The sequence below is a fragment of the Macaca fascicularis genome, chromosome 18 (genome assembly GCF_037993035.2).
Source record: "Macaca fascicularis isolate 582-1 chromosome 18, T2T-MFA8v1.1".
Lineage (NCBI taxonomy): Eukaryota > Metazoa > Chordata > Mammalia > Primates > Cercopithecidae > Macaca > Macaca fascicularis.
The window spans coordinates 61,815,820-61,836,507 of record NC_088392.1 but is presented as its reverse complement, the minus strand read 5'-3'; the positions used below and the strand labels follow the sequence as shown (position 1 = coordinate 61,836,507).

At 38.6% G+C, this 20,688-nt stretch overlaps 1 protein-coding gene across 5 annotated transcripts in view; it reads right to left on the bottom strand.

Moving 5' to 3' along the window:
• Positions 1-332: 332 nt before the first annotated feature.
• Positions 333-20,688, bottom strand: part of CDH2 (cadherin 2) — a 234,637-nt gene continuing 214,281 nt past the window's right edge. For all 5 annotated transcript variants that reach the window (XM_005586980.5, XM_074022690.1, XM_065533958.2 and 2 more), the window contains exons 15-16: positions 12,710-12,874; positions 333-1,726 (exon numbers count right to left, since the gene is read on the bottom strand). In XM_005586980.5, coding sequence (XP_005587037.1) covers positions 1,520-1,726; positions 12,710-12,874 — 372 coding nt within the window. In that variant the 3' untranslated portion in view covers positions 333-1,519. The remainder of the gene's footprint in view (positions 1,727-12,709; positions 12,875-20,688) is intronic.

The following is a 20,688-nucleotide window of genomic DNA, read 5'->3' as shown; positions in this document are numbered from 1 at the left end:
TCAACATAACAATTAGCTTGAGCAGAAACCAATTAAAACACGAGTTATATTAAGAATTGACACTGAAGTTCACTGAAGATAAAGGATGTGATTTTTCTATCACCACCAGTAGGGTCTATTCCTGAATCACTTGATGTTTTTCTTCTATGATGATGGGAAGGTCCAAAATGATTCTCTCTGCTGCACACCATACATGGTTGCCATGCTACACGATTCAATGGTGAATAGTGCAAGAACAAATACATACTTTTTGTACTGTTGTTCTCCAGTACTTGGGATTTTTGCAACATTCAAAGCAGCTCAAGTAGAAAAGAAAAAGTTCAAACCAGTCACCAGATCCAAAATTAGCATTTTATTCAGAACGCTGGGGTCAGAGGTGTATCATTTATATTCTGGTACACAATACAGAGGCAAAGCTGTTGTCAGAGTCTCTCCAGTTTAAAAGCTTTTTTTTTTTTCCATTTTTTTTAAAAAAACCACACACTTAGTAGTGCCACCAGTGTCAGGCCACCCCTTTCTTTTCTTTCCTTTTTTTTTTTTTTTTTTTGGTACAAATTATGTAAAACATTTGTGCTAAGAACTTTTCTCCCTCCCCAAACCAAAAAGAAAATAAAAAATAAAAAAATTAAAAAAATTAAAAATTGAGTATTCTAACTACAGCTCAACAATTGATCAAATGTCACTTTGTTTTGTAAATACTTTATCCATAACGAAAGATATAAACATGCAAAAAACCTGAATCCATAGTCCAAATAATACATACACATGTTCTGAAGTTTCTGCACTTCTCCATAGACTATGCCAATAAAACATTATGTACACATACTATTTTTACAGTGAAGTGGAAAAATACAGAAATAAAAAAGTGTACATGGATTAAGACCAAAATGTGTCTAACATTCTAGTTTATGAAAAAATTCAATTTTGCTACAAATTGGTGATATGAAAACTCCCTTTATTTGCAACCAGCTGAGTAAGTTTTAAGATTTTAGTGGAAAAAAAAAGAAAACTAAAGTCTAAAACTAGAAGTAATGTACATTTTCCAATCTCATGGTCTCATCCCCCAAGGTAACAAAATCGCTCCATGAGTTTTTTTTGTTTAATTCTGTATTTTAATAAAAGCAAATGCAATGTAACAAAGGCGTGTTGAAGCATATCATGGTTTAACTTACTGCTCCCACCACAAAATATTTTGTCTTTTACTTATCGTTTCAGAAATCAGTACCATTAAAGCCTTAAACAGAAAACTAATTCCAATCTGAAAAAGGTACAAAAAGGCACATAAAATCCCAGTGCTTCTGTACTGTAAAATTCAAGTGTAACTGAGCTCAGTGTTTTTCCAAACAGTATGGATCACTGATATTCCCTCTGAGCCCAAATTGGTTTGCAGCCTATGCCAAAGCCTCCAGCAAGCACTGTGCTAGTAGACTACAAAGTTAAAGCCTAGCTTCTGTATGCTTTTTGGGAATATCAGTTGAAATTGTTTGTACTTGTCCAAAAACCAAGTTCACCCTGAAGTTCAGTCATCACCTCCACCATACATGTCAGCAAGTTTCTTGAACCGTGGCCCCCAGTCGTTCAGGTAATCATAGTCCTGCTCACCACCACTACTTGAGGAATTAAGGGAGCTCAAGGACCCAGCAGTGGAGCCACTGCCTTCATAGTCAAACACTAACAGGGAGTCATATGGTGGAGCTGTGGGGTCATTGTCAGCCGCTTTAAGGCCCTGCAATTTGGAAACACAAAGAATGAAAGAATTAAGAGAGGGTTACAATTTACAAAACCACAAGCAGATCCTAATGAATTCATGGGATCAAACACACACTTGTTTGTAAATTTTCATTTACAGACCACATATTCAACACATGGAAACTGCGGATATAACCATTTGAAAGTTAGATAAAAATTAACTTACATCTTTCCTGTGCAAAGAAACAACGCTAAGCACTCAAGCTCAGGGAGGCCAAGACTTATGAAGGGAGGGGGTTAACTGAGTAATAAGTTGGACAGGTGGCAGAAATGAATGGCTCTGCTTGAGGCAGAGAAGGAAGGATCTTAAATAACATAATATATAGAGCAGCACTGCTAGATTAAATTTAAAAAAGCACCTCAGTGAAATACAAGAGACATACAAATGAGTACCAGATGGTCCGTGTCCCTCCCTAGGCTTACAATCTAGCCTAACAGGTACTACTACTGTGTGAAGCAAATGACAAGTGACAAAACTGTGAAGTCAAAGCAAAAACCATCAGGTTGTGGGGAAAAAAAATTCAGATCAGCATTAAGAGCTAGGAGTTCAAAGAGAAAGTAGCATTGTATTTGACCTAATTTTGGAAGGACATCAAAGGAAGACTGAAGACGGGTCAGATGTGATTACTACATAAAGGGAGGTACTCATAAAATCATTTGTGTGATTAACATAACGTAAAATGTGGAATGAATTGATTAATTTTAAACTGGTATTTTAAAATGTAGGGTAACTTCTAACTTCCAAAAATCCTAGAAATATCATAATCCAGTATCTGTACATGGTATAAATATTGAAAAGAGGAGGACTCCTGTCAATCTAAAATAACACGCTTGTCTGGTTCTTATAAAGAATTTTAAAAAGAAAGAAACGAGGAAATAACTACTCTCTATCTATATTTGTAACTTTTGTAAGCAGATGCTTTTTAATATACAATTAGAGTCTCTATGCTCTGCAAAACTTCTAAGGATTCAGTATTAGGTCCTTTGGTATATTTTCTAACTTTTTTTCCCAATTCCATTCTAGTACTCCTAGATATACTAACATTACTAACATTAAAACAAACATTCCCTTTTTCCACATTCTACGTGTCAAATGCTACTTGGCTTATATGGCCTCAACTATCTAAGACGTGTCACAGACAGTCCTACTTGAGAGATCAAGCCTGCCAATACACATGCATTTTATGAGCGCATACATGGGTTTTTATGACCACGTGTTCATCTATCCTTTCAAGGTTACAGAGGAGAAACAGGGAAAAAGCAAAAAAATTAAGGTCAGAATCAGTATGGTGTAGTGGTTAAGAGATCAGACTGTGAGATGACACCTTAGCTCTCCCCAGTACTAGCTGTGGGACCTCCACATAACCTCATCTGCAACTGTAATCATCATCATAAGACTACTATAAAGACCAAATGCAACAAAGGGACCCGACGGCTCACCACAGTGACTGGCACATGTAGAGCTCAATGAATATTAGTACTTTTTAAAAATTTAAGTTGAGAGAAAAATGTCCTGCCTTGGGATTTGAAAAAATAAAAAACAGTAAAGATATATTTTAAGAAAGAAAATGGCAGCTGCTGACTAGCATCAAAAATCAGAGAAAAAAGTACACATGACCAGTTTTCTCATCTTCAGGCACCTCTTTACTAACAGTCTTAACCATGAAATTTAGCAGTACTTTGCTACTTTTCCTCATGTCATTTTATACTATTTATACTCCAGAAAAGCCTGTGTAAAATAAAATAAAGCAGGTTTCAGCAAAATACTTTGATATATACAACATAAATAATTTTAGATGGGATTTTATCTTATTTTTAGACTAAACTACAAGGCAATTCTGCTAAGACTGAGAACCACAACCTACAATTTCTCAAAACTTGTAACTCCCTTCTGTGGTAAATTGTGTTACTGCCCTCAGTGATTCACTGCCCTTTTTCTGAAGGCAGAACACACACCCCCCCTCCCACAGTGCCTCTCTGGGGTCAGGGTTTACTTTCCCAACCACACTGTAAGGCTTGGCTGTCTGACTGGCTCTGGCCAACGCAGTGTAAGTAGCTGTGAAAAGTAGCTGCTTCAAGAACTCTATCTAATGTGTTTCCACCCTTCCACCAATCCTCCTTTCCCCCTCTGCCAGAATGGCCTGCTCCAGATGGGAAGTTTATCTGCCTGGATCCTGAAACAAAGAAAACATATGGATCAGGAACTGAGTCACTGACAGACTACAGTTGACTTATAATTTAAGCAAGAAGTAAACCTTCATTATTATAAGCAGCAATATTTTGGAGTGGTCAGTGATTGGCGCCTTAGCTAACAAAAGCCAAAGAATGCACCTTCATTCATTTTGTTTGTGTTTATTAATTCGATTCAAGACATATTTGTTGATTATCTATTAATATTATTGCAATGTATTCTGCTTACTGGTAGAGACACAGCTACTAATGAGCTAGATCCAATGGGCTGCCCTCGTGGAGTTAATATTCACATATTAGCCTACACTCTTCTTCCTTACAAAGTCTAGCAACTGCAAATTTAAGCAATAGGGATTCCCTTAGTTCAGCATGGTCTGACTTGGGGTCATATAAGTAGGCCCAAGAAGGATCTGGAGAAAAAACAAGAAAAATCAGGGAAATTCCTGATAAGGAGAATGGGTCCCTGAAGACAAATATTAAATTTTCATTATGACAACTGCGTTATAATACAGACAATGGCTAAGATCACTTTGTTCAGGTCATCTGCTTTACCACAATTTAATTATTAAGTGAAAATACACACAGAGCCCTGGCCCAATCCTTATGATGTCAACACTAAACTGGAAATATGGAGAGGTTAAGACTCAAATTAGGGATAGCATTAGGAGAAATACTTAATGTAGATGATGGGTTGATGGATACAGCAAACCACCATGGCACGTGTATACCTATGTAATAAACCTGCACATTCTGCCCATGTATCTCAGCACTTGAAGTATAATAGTAAAAAAAAAAAAAAAAAAAGAAAAAAAAAGAATGACAAGTTTGAAAAAAAAAAAAAAAAAAAGACTCAAATTAGCCCTAAAGAGTCAATGGCAAGGCCTCAAGTTTGTCTAGATTTGGAGGAGGAAAAAAGGGATGGCCTGTGTTTACTACGTCCAGGGAATAAACACAATAAGCGGTCTGGTCTTCCCTCGTGTGTTCATGGACCCCAGGACTCTTCATCAAATGGCTAAGCCACCTAATTTAATTCCTTAAAATAAATATAATGCTTGTGATAATCAACTCCCATATCCACTATTGAGTCTACAAAATATTATCGTATTTTTTAGCTCCTGCATTGGCTTTCTGATCATCCTGGTAGTTTACAAATCTCTGTTTTATTTCTGTTTTTTTTTTTTTTTTTAAAGAGGTTAAGGCCATAAAATCCATTAGAGAGAGACCACTGTGCTATGCTAGAGCACGGTGCATTGCCTTATGTTTTAACAATTACAAAAGGGCAAAATCACTGAACTTTTCAAGAGTTCTTAGGCAAGCCAGCTTTCTATGCAGGTTAAGTACTTTAAATCCCTTCCACTTGGATAGCACTGATTTTCATCTGAGAATAAAATATGACTCTTCTGAACGAGGTATTATATAAACTCTTGGTAATATTTTGGTAATTCTAAAAAGATTGCACTGAAGTCCTAAGAAACTGACAGTAACAGGCACGAAATCTGAGTGAATGTACAGAAGAAATCCAGTGGGCAACAGAACCTTCTGGTTCTCCCTTATGGGATTCCTTTATTCTTGGATGTGAACATTATTTCACAGGATGTACTGTTACCAAATTTACAAACTAACCGCCTGTGTTTCTCTAGGTTTGACTAAATTTAGCAAAGTATCCTCTTGTTCCACCTTTCCTGGAGAGGTAGATCTTGAATTCTGAATAAAGCTGAACTATTTTCTAAAGACTGAGGCTTCTTCTCTGCAGAGAGAGCTTGGCTCTGGCTGAATTCTTGCTGAGCTTGTATTTATAGACTTCTGATCCCAGGCTTTATGGGCGGAGACATGCTTTTATGAGGATAAACCCCCACATTATGCAGTGAGGAACACATGAGGGATGTAAAAGAAAAGAGGTCTTACTGTTTCCTTTACATTCTGTCTTCTACAGTCCTAGTGCCACTGCTTTAGTGCAGGTCATCACTACATCCTGCCTGGACCAGAGAAAAAGCCTGCCTAACTGGTCTTCCTGTCTACAGCACTATTCCAGCTTCTTTCCTACAAACTATTGGTTTCTCTCTCAAACGTTATTTGATATCACTCCTGCAAGTTAAGACCTCTGACTGCTCTCTATGACTCCTTCCAAATGAAAGAGTTCCCCCAGCAATGGGCAAAATGATTTTTAATTGGTGCATGAACACTTTAAAACAATTATTTAAAACTCTTTAGAAAGCATTCAGTGAACCAAGACTGTTTACCCACCTTTTCCGTTTCAGCTATTCTCAGCTCCAGCAACCACAACTGAATTATGCACCCCCAAAGGGAATCCCCCCAAACCCCAAAGCATCATGTTCTTGGGCACTTCTATGTTGTTTATTCATTTTTTTGGAATTACACTTCTTATATTTTTTATTTGATTAATATCCATCCATCCATCCATCCATCCATCCATCCATCCATCCATCCATCCATCCAAAAGTTCATTAAAAATATCACTTCTACTGCACAGATCTTTTTTCCCCAGCCATGACTAGGAGTCATTCCTGTGGTCTCTTTAGTCCCTTCTACTTTTTTATTTTTTATTTCTGGAGACAGGGTCTCACTCTGTACTCCAGACTGTAGTGCAGTGGCACAATCATGGCTCACTGCAGCCTTGACCCTCCTGGGCTCAGGTGATCCTCCCACCTCAGCCTCCTGAGTAGCTAGGACTACAGACGCATGCCACCATGCTCAGCTAATTTTTGCATTTTTTGTAGAGAGGGTTTTTTGTCTTGTTACTTAAGTGGGTCTCAAAACTCCTGGGCTCGAGTGATCTGCCTGCCTCAGCCTCCCAATGTGCTGGGATTACAGGTGTGAGCTACTGTGCCCGGCCTCATCTACTCTTATCATCTTGTTTGGAAAACACTAGATTGTGACATCCCTTTCTACAGAGGCTGTTTTGTATCCACATCTCGCTGTCCAACACATTGCCTGACATTCAACAGGTATTCTATAAGGTAACTATTCATTGTTGTCCTGGGCATAGTTTTTCCTGCTCAGCATCCTCTTCATATTTATATCCACTCCTTTCAGAAAAAGCTAGCATCTAGATTTAAGACATGTGGATATAAAAGTACACCATGTTTACATTACAGTAGAACTGAACATATCAAGGCCAACATTACTACCCCTCTTTCTGGGAATTTCATTTTACTTAAAGTAATTTTTGATGCAGAAGGAGTGGATTTTAATTGTTTTCTTACAATTAGAGAACAGTAGAAAGTCTTTTACTCCTAAAAGGTAATTTACCTGTAATAGTTACTAATATGACATCAATAATAATTAAGATGTTTTTACTATGTGACAAGCAGTATACCAAGCACATTACAAAGATAATCTCATTTACTTCTCACTGCAGTCTCAAAAGGAGGTTCTATTACTATTCCCATTTTACAAATAAGAAAACTGAAAAGGTTAAAGAAAAGGATCTTGACCTTGTACAAGGTAACAGAGCTGTTAGGTGAGATGGCTAGATTTGAACTTACACAAATGCCCAACTTCCGTAAGACCAGAATGAGGTATTTTAAAAAAGAGAAATTAAATTAATAGGAGAAAAAGACAAGCTTTTTTTTTTTTTTGAGTTGGAGTCTCGCTCTGTCACCCAGGCTGGAGTGCAGTGGTGCGATTTCGGATCACTGCAGGCTCTGCCTCCCAAGTTCACGCCATTCTCCTACCTCAGCCTCCCTAGTAGCTGGGACTACAGGCACCTGCCACCATGCCCAGCTAATTTTTTCTTTTTTTCATTTTTTTTTAGTACAGACGGGGTTTCACCGTGTTAGCCAGGATGGTCTCAATCTCCTGACCTTGTGATCCGCCTGCCTCAGCCTCCCAGAGTGCTGGGATTACAGGCGTGAGTCACCGCATTTCAAGTAAGTTGTAAGAAGCTTCCAAAAGTTTTAAACAATATTAACAAAAAGGTGGTCTTGTAACAGAATTATTCACTTGATTTTTATACTTTTGAGTAGAAATATACTTCATATACTATTGAATACATATATACACACATAATAAACATTTTTATATGTATATATGTGTATATGTGCATGTGTGCACACACAGTGATATGGTTTGACTTTATCCCCACCCAAATCTTATCTTCCCTAGTTCCCATAATCCCTACATGTTGTGAGAGTTCCCTAGTTCCCATAATCCCCACATGTTTTGAGAGGGACCCAGTGGGAGGTAACTGAATCACGGGGGCGGTTACCCCCATGCTGCCGCTCTCACGATAGTGCGTTCTCATGAGATCTGATGGTTTTATAAGAGGCTTTTCTCCCTTTGCTCGGCACTTCTCTATCCTGCCGCCATGTGAGGAAGAATGTGTTTGCTTTCCCTTCTGGCAAGATTGTTAAGTTTCCTGAGGCTTTCCCAGCCCTGTGGAAATGTGAGTCCATTAAACCTCTTTCGTTTGTAAATTACCCAGTCTTGGCAGTTTTTCATAGCAGCGTGAGAACAGAAAAATACACATATATATAAAGAAGTGTATTTCTTTTTACAAAGACATATACAGGATTAGTATTAGTAAAATTATTGGAGGTATGTTAATATCTAACTGTTGGGCTGAGATTAAATGAATCTGTTTGAACTTTTCACTCTCTGAAGGTCATGTTTAAAAACTCAAAACAGAATGAAATTCTACAGTGGAAATTCAAAAACATGTGACTTATTTTACTCTGCCTACCACACTGGAAATAAGTTATCATTTTTGAGATTCAAGGCAACATTCATTCCTTATTTAAATAAACTAGAAAATGTTCTCACGAGCTTTCTTATTTCTTACATCTATAAAAGCACTCCAATTATAATCATCACTATATTATTCTTCCTTTGGAACATTTGGTGCTCTGCTAAATCAAATAAGACCTGCAGATAAATAAATTTGTGTGCCTTTTAAATATTTTTATAAAATGTGCTTGAGTTCTTTCTAGGTGCTTTCAACTGTTTTAAAACTCTACAAGTATTCATTTTTGTCTGTACAGTAAATGAAGACACTGAACAAGTCTTAACATGTATCTTGCATGAAAGAGTCTAGATGGTATTTTGGAGAGTTATTACTGGCTTAGGTCTTCTGACTTACATTAGACTTTCATCTCCCTTAAAAGTCCCACAGAACTGACCATCATCTCCTTAAAACTATCATTTTGTTTGTTTTCTATTATACTTAGATTTTCTGTCTCCAACTCTAGGGGCATTTCTAGGTGAATATATTTGGTTCCTCCTCTCCTCCACATTTCTCTATCTTGTAATGACATTCAAATTCATGGATTTAGGCCAGGTGTGGTGGCTCATACCTGTAATCACAGCGCTTTGGGAGGTTGAGGATGGAGGATGGCTTGAGCCCAGGAGGTTGAGGCTGCAGTTTGTTATGACTGTGCCACTGCACTCCAGCCTGGGCAACAGAGAGAGACCCTGTCTCTTAAAACACACACACACACACGGATTTAGCTGCCATTTTCGGAATGATTTCCAAATTGGATCCTTTCATCCATTCACTTGTTCACCAAATCATTGTGCCCCATACTGCCTCTCCAGGGAGAGGCCCGTCTCCCTTCCCATGGAACACGGAAGGGCTCGGGGGGAAGCAGGATGGAACCATGGGATCCGTGATCTGAGGGAGGTGAGTTCTGGATACCATGGGATGCCAGTGGATGGTGCCTAACCCATACTCTGTATGCCTGACCTTTCCTGGGTTGGTAAATACTTAATGAAGTTCCCCCAATGCTAGAAAAATGGGGAAGGAAATTCTAGACAGGAAGAACATCAGATGGGCACCAGCATGAAACTGTAAGCTGAGATCGTGAATGACAAGTAGAGTTCTCTGTAGACAGCCTGCAAGATGCTGGGTGGTGAGGGCCTTGAGATGAAGTTGGAAAGCCAAGTAAGAACCAGACAGAATTGGCCTCCTATGCCTGGAAAATAAGGCTTTGGATGCTGGCACATTTGCATTGCACAAATATCGTGCTAGCAACAAAGCAGGGTATACACACAAGGAGAACTGATGTCTAATTTATGCTTTTATCTATATATTACTTGCACAGTTATGTTACACACATAGACGTTTGATAGTGATTTGCTGAATGGATGATCTTGCACTGAGCTCAAGATGCTTTCACAATGAGCCATTTTTCACATATGCAGACAATCTTCAAATTATGAAGAGATTGTATTCTGGATGTCAATTTGCAGTCAGTTGCTTGGAACAACGTTTTTCATATAAGTAATCACACCTGTTCGTTAATGGTCTCCAGCCATAACAAACTGTGTACCTGAGCACTGTTCAGGAGAAAGAAAATTCCAAATGGAAATTCCCACTATAACTCCTCCTACTGTGGCTGAGAAGGGTTGGGTAAGTGAATCTTACTGACTAGATGTTCTTTTCTATCTACTGAAGAAGATACAGTCACTGTTAAAACAAAGAACAACAAAAAAATCAATGACCATAGACATAGACAAACACACACACACACAGAAAGTACACACTTAAACATAAACTCAGAATTTGAATGTAATCTGACAAGTAGGATGAAAGGCTCCAGACTCAGTATCTGTTGAATCTCAATCAGATGAAAAGTGGGTGGCGCCTATAGCATCATGCCCTACACATTAGCCAGAGTGCACACTCGAATGCCTGAAAATGAAAATAATCTAAGAGGTAGGTAACATACTAGATGTTTAAGTTATGAAAACATGAACAAGAACAGTGCTTGTCCTGGAGAGAACTCACATGCTGAGTGGGAGAAAGAAATACTGACAGTTACACCCCAGCTGGTGAGGGCTGTGACCCGAGGGGCAGCTTGTTATCCCTTCCCAGAGGTATCAAGGAAGGCCTCGCAGAGAAATGTTTCAAGCTGAATCCTGAAGGCGAAGTGGGAGTCCTGCAGATGGCCAAGCAGGTAAGGGCTTTGCCGAAGTTACAGTATATTCAAAACTGTGATGCTTTTGAGGAACTGCAAATAGTTCAGTGGGGCTGCAGCACAGAAGGGGCATGTGGGGAGGTGAGGGGTAGAAGAAGGCAGGAATCGGATGAGCAATAGCCTTATAAATAAACCTTACTGTTTGATCTTTAGCACTGAGAAAAGAAGAGTATCAGGGATGGAAAGAAATCACACAGAATACTGATACTTCAGGGACAGGCAGAAATATTTAGTAAGGATTTGTTAAATTATACTTAAGGCAGAATTCTGGCTTCAAAAAAGTATGGTTCCAGCTGGGCACAGTGGCTTATGCCTGTTATCCCAGCACATTGGAAGTCTGAGGCAGGGGGATCATTTGAGTCCAGGAGTTCAAGACCAGCCTGGGAAACAGGCTGGTGAGACCCCGTCTTTACAAAAATAAAAATTAAAAAACAAAATTTTAAAGTCCAGTTCCTAAACCTACAGACAAAAGATTCACTATATCTTGAATTGACAACAATCAGAGTAACTCAACAGTTTCTTATGATGACAAACACGAAATGAGAAATAAAATCATTAGGCACTCTTACATTTTTCTAAAAGATCTAGGCATATATGTATAAATTTCTGCAAATTCTCCTAACTGGATCTATATATAACTAAGAGCTGGCAAAGTCAGGACATATTTCTGTGGATAGAGGGAGTTACTGGCATTCTGTTGTTTTTGCTTTCCATGTGTTTTTAAATCATGTCAACTACAAATTAACCTTATTACCTATCTAGCAGAAATGAATATGTATGTTCAGAAGGCAGCATATATCTTAGGAATAGAAAGTAATGGATAGTTATAGAGACAGGCAACTATTCCAATTTTGTTTTAAAACTTTTCTACAAGCAATAAGTATATCTAAAAATCGAATGTAGATTATGTTTAATATTATATGAATTTTGAGGAAGCCCAGGATACAAGAGTCTTATCAGCCTATGACTGAAGGCCGTATACAACAGATGCGTTCCACTTTGTAATGCACTGAGACCTATTCTGATCTTGGAGACACCAATGATACGACCAGAAAACAGGAGTTCTGCCACATATTCACAATCAACATCGATATGTATTGTTCTCTTATATTCACAATAAAAATTCAAAAGAATTATAGTAAGACTATAGACATGTTCAGAAGATGCAGCATAAATCATTGAACTTCAAAACTTAAATATTAAATGTAACAGAACTCTTGGTCAGTAATAAAAGAATGTCACAATAATTCTGACAGTGAAAATCATATCTGTTATATGCAACAGAGAAGTAGCTTTCTTTTACAGAAGCTCTTAAAACTCCTCGACTAGACAAGTATTTCAATCACTTACATAATATTTAATTTAGCTCTTCCAACTAATCTCTTTTGATGGAGTCATTGGGCAGGCACTGAATTCTCATGATTTGCAGGATTCAAAGGGTACAGTGTGAGGAAAATTAAAGTGAACTACTGTTATATTTATTAATGCTAATAAATAAAATTAGAATGCACTATAATATTGTTAGTCTATTTATTACTTGTAATCTAGGGGGAAAAATCCTTCTTGGAGACAGTGTGACTAATTCTGATAATATATGATGTATGTCATTTTACAAATGCAGAATCTTAATTGATAGATCTCTGTGGTTGATCAAAGCAATTACATTTGTTATCTGTCAACGAAGCCACATTTGCTTTGACACGAAGATAAACTTCAGAAACAAAAGTATGTTTTAGTGAACTATATAGCTGTATTCCAAGCAATCTGTGGCCTACAGAGATCTAACCATTAGCATGAAATGAAAACTCTTATAGAGAGAACGAGTCTCTCTCTACCTCATTGATGAAGTCCCCAATGTCTCCAGGGTGCGGGGCTGCCGAGCGGACTGGATACTGGGGCTCGGCATGGATGGGTCTTTCATCCATTCGTCGGATTCCCACAGGCTTGATGGCATCAGGCTCCACAGTGTCAGGCTGCTGCAGCTGGCTCAAGTCGTAGTCCTGCAAAAAGACAAAATCAAAAACCGATGGGAGATGGGCACCGAGATAGAAAATTACAACCTCGTTTTTTAAACCCATACTCAGAACACAGAGAAATGAGGAAAATTTAACATAATGGAAAAGTTGCCACTATGAGTTTTTCATGTTATGATTAAATATTTCTTTCACACAGCTCTTTCTTCTGTGCTTTTCATTTCTACAGTCTGTGCTCCATCTGCTTTACAATGTTCCTCATCAGTTTCCAATGAAAAACAGCAGTGTGATAAGGTCTCACTATAAAACAACTAAGAAACCGACTAGACAATATAGTTGTACCATAGAAGTAAAGGGGCTAACTTACTGTCTTTAGTATTTTTTTAAAATGAGGGTGGTTATTTTTCCTTTTCCCTAAAGGAAGGCATTAGTTCATCAAGGTTTCACGCCACTCTTCTTCCCTCCCTCTCTCCCTCTCTCCCTTCTACAAGTCTAGAGCAGAGGTCAGAAAACTACGATCTCCGGGCCCAGTGTGACCTGTGGCCTATTTTTCTCTAAGACTAGCTTTTACATTTTTAAAAAGTTACTTAAAATAAAAATGACAAAGAAAAATGTGCTACAAGGAATACATGTGGCCCACAAACCTAAATTATTTACTCTCTGGCCCTACTGAGGAAAAGTTCGCTGACCTCTGGTTTAGAGGTGTTAGGCCAGAGAGAGGGCGGATTTTCTTCCAAGGCTGCCTTGTGGGAATGTCCTGGAAAAACAGTCCGTCCACTTTCAGAGAGACAAAGTACAACCTGTAAGGAAGGATGCTCTGGCCATAGGTTGGGCCCTCAGAACTATTTTTAGCTCAGGCATCAGACAGCTGGACAGGAATGTATAAAGAAACAGACTACAATGTAGAAATACATCCACATTTTAGGGTTGGGTAAATTACTTGGTAGTTTTCAAACCTCTGAATTCTGGAGATATAAAATATCATATCCCCAGCTTACCCAACATTCTCCCATTTCAAAACTGGCATTTGCAGAAAGCATAGATTTACTTATACTTTATTCCTAGTTTAGGCTCCATCTCTCTGTCTGAAACTAGCTTTTAAAACCTTTTGCAGTTATCTCTATGGAGACTTTGATTTATTCGACAGTTGAACATTTACCATGTTTTGGCAATGGTCTAGGTGTCTTATATATGTTCACTCATTTCATCCTTAGTACATGTGATACTAAGTTTTATTATCTCCACTTAAGAGATGAGAAAACTAAGTTTCAAATACCCCAAGTAAGTTACCTATGGTCCTAGATCTATTAAAAAACAGATTCTGACTCCAAGAGTATTAGATTCCAAAGCCTGGCTCTCTTCACAATCATCTATGAGTAAATCAAGACTGAGTTACAAGGTTGGATTTAAAGGTAAGGAACTAGATAAATGAGTTTGGAGGGACAGGAATGTGAAGAATGCTTAAATAACAAGGAGACAAAAGGAAGGAAAAGGTCAGTAATCTTCATACTCACTGTGAGCCAGGCACTAAACCAGGCTCTTGGTAAGTGTTTTCTCACTATCAATGCTGTTTAACAAACCCATGAAGAGTGTTTTATTATCATCTTTTTAGATGAAGAAACAGGTTGAGTAACTTGCCCAAGGTCACACAGCTAGTATAAGACTAAAATGAGAATCAAAACCATGAGTGTCTGACTTCATAGCACCTGATTTAAAATTTATCTCTATGCTAATTGGGACACTCTGATCCTGGCAACACTCTCCCTGAATGTTTCCTTATCAAGAACTTCAGCTGGCAGGTGACGGCACTCACATACCCTGATGGAAAAGCTCCTCCTCTTAGGTGTGTGCAATGTGATGCGGAAAGTGAGGTAGGTACAGAGACTCTGAACCCGCCAGAGTGGGATGTGTATTTGGTGTATTACAAACTATAAAATGTTCAGGGGGAAACCGGCTTTAGCTCTGAACCATCTATGGGCTGGCGACAAAGCACCATTTTGGGAGAGTCCATAGCAGGAGCAAAGGCATCAGAATGCTGCTTTCTCTTGTCAGGATGGAGTATTTCAAATCATCCATACAAAACTTGAGGAAAAACACCTTGATCTTGCATAAATGTGCTCCATTTTCAATTTTATAGAATTTGAGTTATTTACAGAATATCTCAGAAAAGTCCCTCAATGATGTAACAGATGTGAAAGCCCTTGAAATGTTAAAATGTTATACATGATAAAAAGAGGGATTTATTCCGCAGCACTTTGGGAGGCCAAGGCAGGAAGATCATAAGGTCAGGAGTTTGAGACCAGCCTGGCCAATGTGGTGAAACCCCATCTCTACTTAAAAATACAAAAATCAGCCGGACGTGGTGGTGGGTGCCTGTAGTCCCAGCTACTTGGGAGGCTGAGGCAGGAGAAACGCTTGAACCTGGGGGGAGGCAGAAGTTGCAGTGAGCCAAGATTGCGCCACTGAACTCCAGCGCGGGTGACAGATAGAGACTGTCTAAAAGGAGGGGAAAAAAAAAAAAAAAAGAGAGGGATTTATTTAGAGAGATTTGAATGTTTTCACACTAAAAAGCATGTTTTTTCCAGGCCATGTTTAATTGTGTAACTACCAAGGACAATAGAGTGGGGTGAACTGTAAGTATGTGTTCTTATTCAATTACCAAAGCTGTCCCTAAAACAGGGGAAAATAGATGGCAAGTATACCGATGACAGTTAATAAATGTTTTTACCCTAAGGGTGAAAAATGTTTTATTGGAAGTCTAAATTACACAAAAATAGGTAATTGAATCTTACATTTAAGCACTGTCTTTTACCTGGCAACATATTCTTTGATGGTCCTGGATATATTACATAATAGCTTCAGGGTGACAAATATAAGAATATAGCAGAATTTCTTTCACATAACTGGAGATAAAAGAGGCATGTGGGCTTTACTCATGCTACTCCCTATCTGGGAAGAGCCACTCTACTCTGACTTCTTCTATAACTCCCAGTGTATCCAGAGGTTGCAAATAAAATTGCATTTTGATTAGCTAGTAGAATTTTAAACATATTCAAATAGGTCACCGACATTTAGACATAGGGGTATCTCACCTGAGAATAACAAGATCTGGCAAAAGAGATCTTACGTTCTGACAACAATTTGCTACCGCTGAGAGCAGCTGTCCCCTCTGGACAAGGAAAGGATATCCTCCTAACCTGCTTCATTCATGAATGCGCATATAACATACATAATAGCAAATAATTTACAGTTCTTTATCTTTCTTTTGATAGCTTTTTCCTACTGTCTTAAGAACCAGAGAGCAGGAAGAGTCTTAAAACTTCTGTGGTCTTGCTCAGACCTTTGGACCATCAATGTGTCAGGCTCACAGAAAATGCTCACTAAAAAAAAAGTGTTGAATATAATCTCAGTGATGATATTTATGGCAGATATCAAAGGAGCAGCTAATTCAAGAAATGTGACTTGGATCACATTACACACTATAGTAATGATTTATGATGAGAAGGGAGAGAAAGACCCCCTGGTCCCACTGCTGAGAATCATTGCCATGGTGAATCTACCCCATAATGACGGAAACCTGTTAAATTCCTCCACGGTGATGGTGTCCAAAAAGAGGCAGAAAATCACTGGTTTAGAGGAAGTTAGACACTAGGTTAAAATATACGGCTTAGAGTATCTCTGTGATGGCTTCTCCTTATCTACACAAATATGGGATATAAAAATCTGCTGATGGCAGGCAGCGTGTGGAAGTGTCCTCCGATCACAGGGATGGGCTCTTCTGTTGGCGTCTATCTGTGTTGTGTGGCAAAAGTCCTGACCTGAGAGTCTAATTTTAGACCTTTTGATAAAAAACCCTCCCTAATTATACATCTTTACAATCCCATAATGACGTACATAAACACACAAATGACAACATGTAGGATGAGAATTATAAAGAGAATTACAAAGACCAAAAATCTTCTCAATGTCATTGAGTTCATGGCCTTACTCCTGAAGATTATAAACAATCCAAAAAGACATCTTTATTTGGTTCCTAAAACTCTAGACAAAGAGTGGGTCTGAAAATTCTCTTATGATTGCCAACCTTTACGATGTTAACTTCCCAAAGAAATTTAATTTTCAAACGAAGGCCAAGAAAAATCTCTTTTTAAATTCATTTTAATGTTTGGAATGTGTGTTAATTGGCAATCATAATTAAAAGTAGGCATAGAATTTGGGTTTTGATAATATTAACACTGCAAGTAACTTAAAATTTTTTTGGACTATGATTTAAAATGTCTTAAAGGTGATACAGTTCTGGGGGAGTTAGTAAGAAGTTAGCATGACTCGCAATGATTTATAATTAGTTTGGAAAATGATACACGTTTAACTCAGAGCATTTGGTTATGCTACAATAAAATAAAATGCTGCATCAGTATCAACTGAAATTCTGGAATCCCAGGCAAATATTTCCAAAAACTACATTGCATGTAGAATCTATAGAATTATACAGTTAGCCCATTTCAGGGAGTAATGCACTTACTCACTCATTTACCATCCCACCAGTATATATGGAATGCCTACTGGGTGCCAGATGTCATTTTCAGGTAGGTCTGAGAGCAAGCAAGCAAGCAACCTTTATGTGGTGCTCATCATCTGTCAGGAATTCCGTTAGGTGCCTTCTCATGTGGTATTGCATATAATACAAACAAAAACCCTTCTAAGTGGGTGTTACTGTTCCCCCTCTATGGATTACTGTAGCTCAGGGAGGTTAATGATTTGACCAAGGTCACAGACTCATTTAAGCATGTCAAAGGATAACACAGAGCCCACCAGGGCAAGCAAAATAAATAATCAAAAAGCTGCATCATTTTGTCACTTGCCAGAAATGCACCAAAGAGTTTACTGACGAGGAAAACATCTGGGGTTTGAAGTGCTGGGAGGGGGAGTTCAAGATGGTTCTGCACATCAGGCACTGGGCGCCAGCACTCTGCATAGAACAGAATGAGTTCTTCGGTCTGTGCACAGTTGGTTAAAATAAGACTAACTGTTGTTTAGGCAGGAAGGAGTCCTCACTTAGATCAAGTAAGAGTCTGACACATGGAGGAGAGGGGTGGACACTCAAAGTTCACAGGCCTTTATCAACCTCCACTGGTTAGAACCAGTGATGAAACATAACAGTTTTGCCATCTCTTAGGCATGGGCTGGTACAAGTGGAACATTTTCCTTTTATAGTTGCAAAGGCAAATGACTTTAAAATCCCCATATAGATAAGGTAAACATTAAAAATGTTTCAAGACTGAGTGACTGAGAGAAATTAAAATACTCACGTGGAAGTAAATGGACAAAATCCTGAAGGAAAAAAAAAAGTATCCAGAAAAAAGCTGACTGTGGCACAGGCAAGAAACTTCAGACACAAAAAGAAATGGAAGGTGGGAGAGAAAAACATCATTATCTCACCCTCTACAGCTCCTGGCATTAAAATAATTGAATAAAATAGTGATAAGGTGTCAACATATTACCATACAACTGCTGACAAGTAAGTCAAATATACCTGTGCAAGCTTTATGTAAATTACATTACAACCTGATTTTCTTCCCCAGTGAAATATCGTTATGACGCTAACTATCTTCACAGGTCAAATGATGTGGAAAACTAAGTAGATTCTATAGATTATTAAAGCCCACCCCGCCCCCGCAATAAAAGATTTGCTAAAAGCTTTTTCTGGATTGAACCATAAACCTAACAGAAATAAAATAACTTGGGGACTTTCAGTGTACAGATGAAGGATCTCTGTTCTCTCTCTTCATATACATTTTAATCTTACTGGTAGCCAGTTTTCTACTTCCCACAAGGGAGACGACTGAGTCCCCAATAAAAGGGCACAGTCATTGTTTCTGCCCCTGTGGCTTACTGTTAATGCTGACATGTCACAGTTTCCTTTAAAATGCTGTTTTCAGAATTATGAATGAGCTATAGGTTCACTCTTTGATGTAAAATTACACTTCAATTTTAGAAACTGCGACTGTTGAAATCCTATCACAACTTATTTCCCGTTGTAAAATTATGGCTTATTCTTTTAGGAACATGTGGCATATACACACTTCAATTAGATTTGATTCCACAAATTCTTTCATAACAGGAGTCTCTCTTGGGAAACAGACTCAGTTACTAACATCATAGAGCCTTTAGTCTAATGTCTTTTAACAGGACACATTTAAAAATAATGAAAGCTTGGCCAAGTGTGGCGGCTCACGCCTGTAATCCCAGCTCTTTGGGAGGTGGAGGCGGGTGGATCACTTGAAGTCAGGAGTTGGAGACCAGCCTGGCCAACATGGTGAAACCCTGTCTCTACTAAAAATACAAAAATTAGGTGCCTGTAGTCCCAGCTACTCAGGAGGCTGAGGCAGCAGACTCGCTAGAAGCTGGGAGGCAGAGGTTGCAATGAGCGAAGATCGTGCCATTGCACTCCGGCCTGGGCGACAACAGTGAAACTCTGTCTCAACAAAATAATAATAAAATTAAAATGAAAGCTGAATATAATATCTAAACTGTTACAAAAAATATGGAAAGTGAAGGTGTAAGAAGCTATGAAGGAAGTACTGCTAGAAGAAGGGAGGATGCAGATATGTGGAGGAACAGGGCTTCAGACAGATGGAGCACTTGAAATATGAAATAATTTCCCATTGTTTTGATGCAATCCAGTTACATTCCTATAAAGAGAAACACATTTCTTAACCTTTCCAAGCCACTGTCTGTCTTGGGAGACAAAAGTACAGCCATCTAAATGCATGCTAGGTTCCATGTTTTCACCTTGAGCTCCAATTTCTTCTTGCAAAAAACAAAAAACGTGACCACTTGGATAGAGATCAAAGCCACTCTATCTCAGCATGACCTATTAATTCATCTCAGAGAAAACACCAAAATAGGTAATAAAGAGATGACAACATTTGGTTGAGAATATGGTGGCAGAGCATGAAAATCCGTCCCTAGTTTATGACACATCATTTTGAAATGTCCTCAAGAATATTCTTTGTTTTAGGATAAATGTACACATCAAGTAAATACTGCAAAGGGAGCCAAGTATTTGATTTTTAAAAATCCGTGATTCAAATCCTGGCTCCATCATATTTTGACTGTGTGACTTTGAGCAGATTACATAAACTTCCCATGCTAACCTTAATAGTATTCAACTTTTAGACAAAAAAGCCAATGAGAATTCCATTGATTAAATACGTCTATAACAAGGTTCAACAATCTTTTCTTGTAGGGTCTAGATAGTAAATATTAATATATTAGGCTTTTGGGGCCAGATAGTCCATGTCACGATGTTTCAACTCTGCTGTTGCTGCAGCATAAAAGTAGTCATAGATAATACACAAAAAATGGGCATCAACGGGTATGGTGCATGGCCATGCTCCAGTAAAACTTTATTTATAAAAACAGGTGGGAGGCTGAGGCAGAAGTCTATGTGTAGGCTGGGCGTGGTGGCTCTCGCCTATAATCCCAGCCACTTTGGGAGGCCGAGGAGGGTGGATCACGAGGTCAGGAGTTCGAGACCAGCCTGACCAACATGGTGAAACCCCATCTCTACTAAAAATACAAAAATTAGCCGGGCGTGGTGGTGCACACCTGTAATCCCAGCTTCTCCAGAGGCTGAGGCAGGAGAATTGCTTGAACCTGGGAGGCAGAGATTGCAGTGAGCCAAGATTACACCACTGTACTCCAGCCTGGGTGACAGAGTGAGACTCAGTCTCAAAAAGAAGAAGAAGGAAAAAAAAAAATAGCTGGTGGATTTGGTAGCTGCTAGAACACTGGCCTATAGCATTTTTGCATGTTAGCTTTTTTTTTTTTTTTTTTTT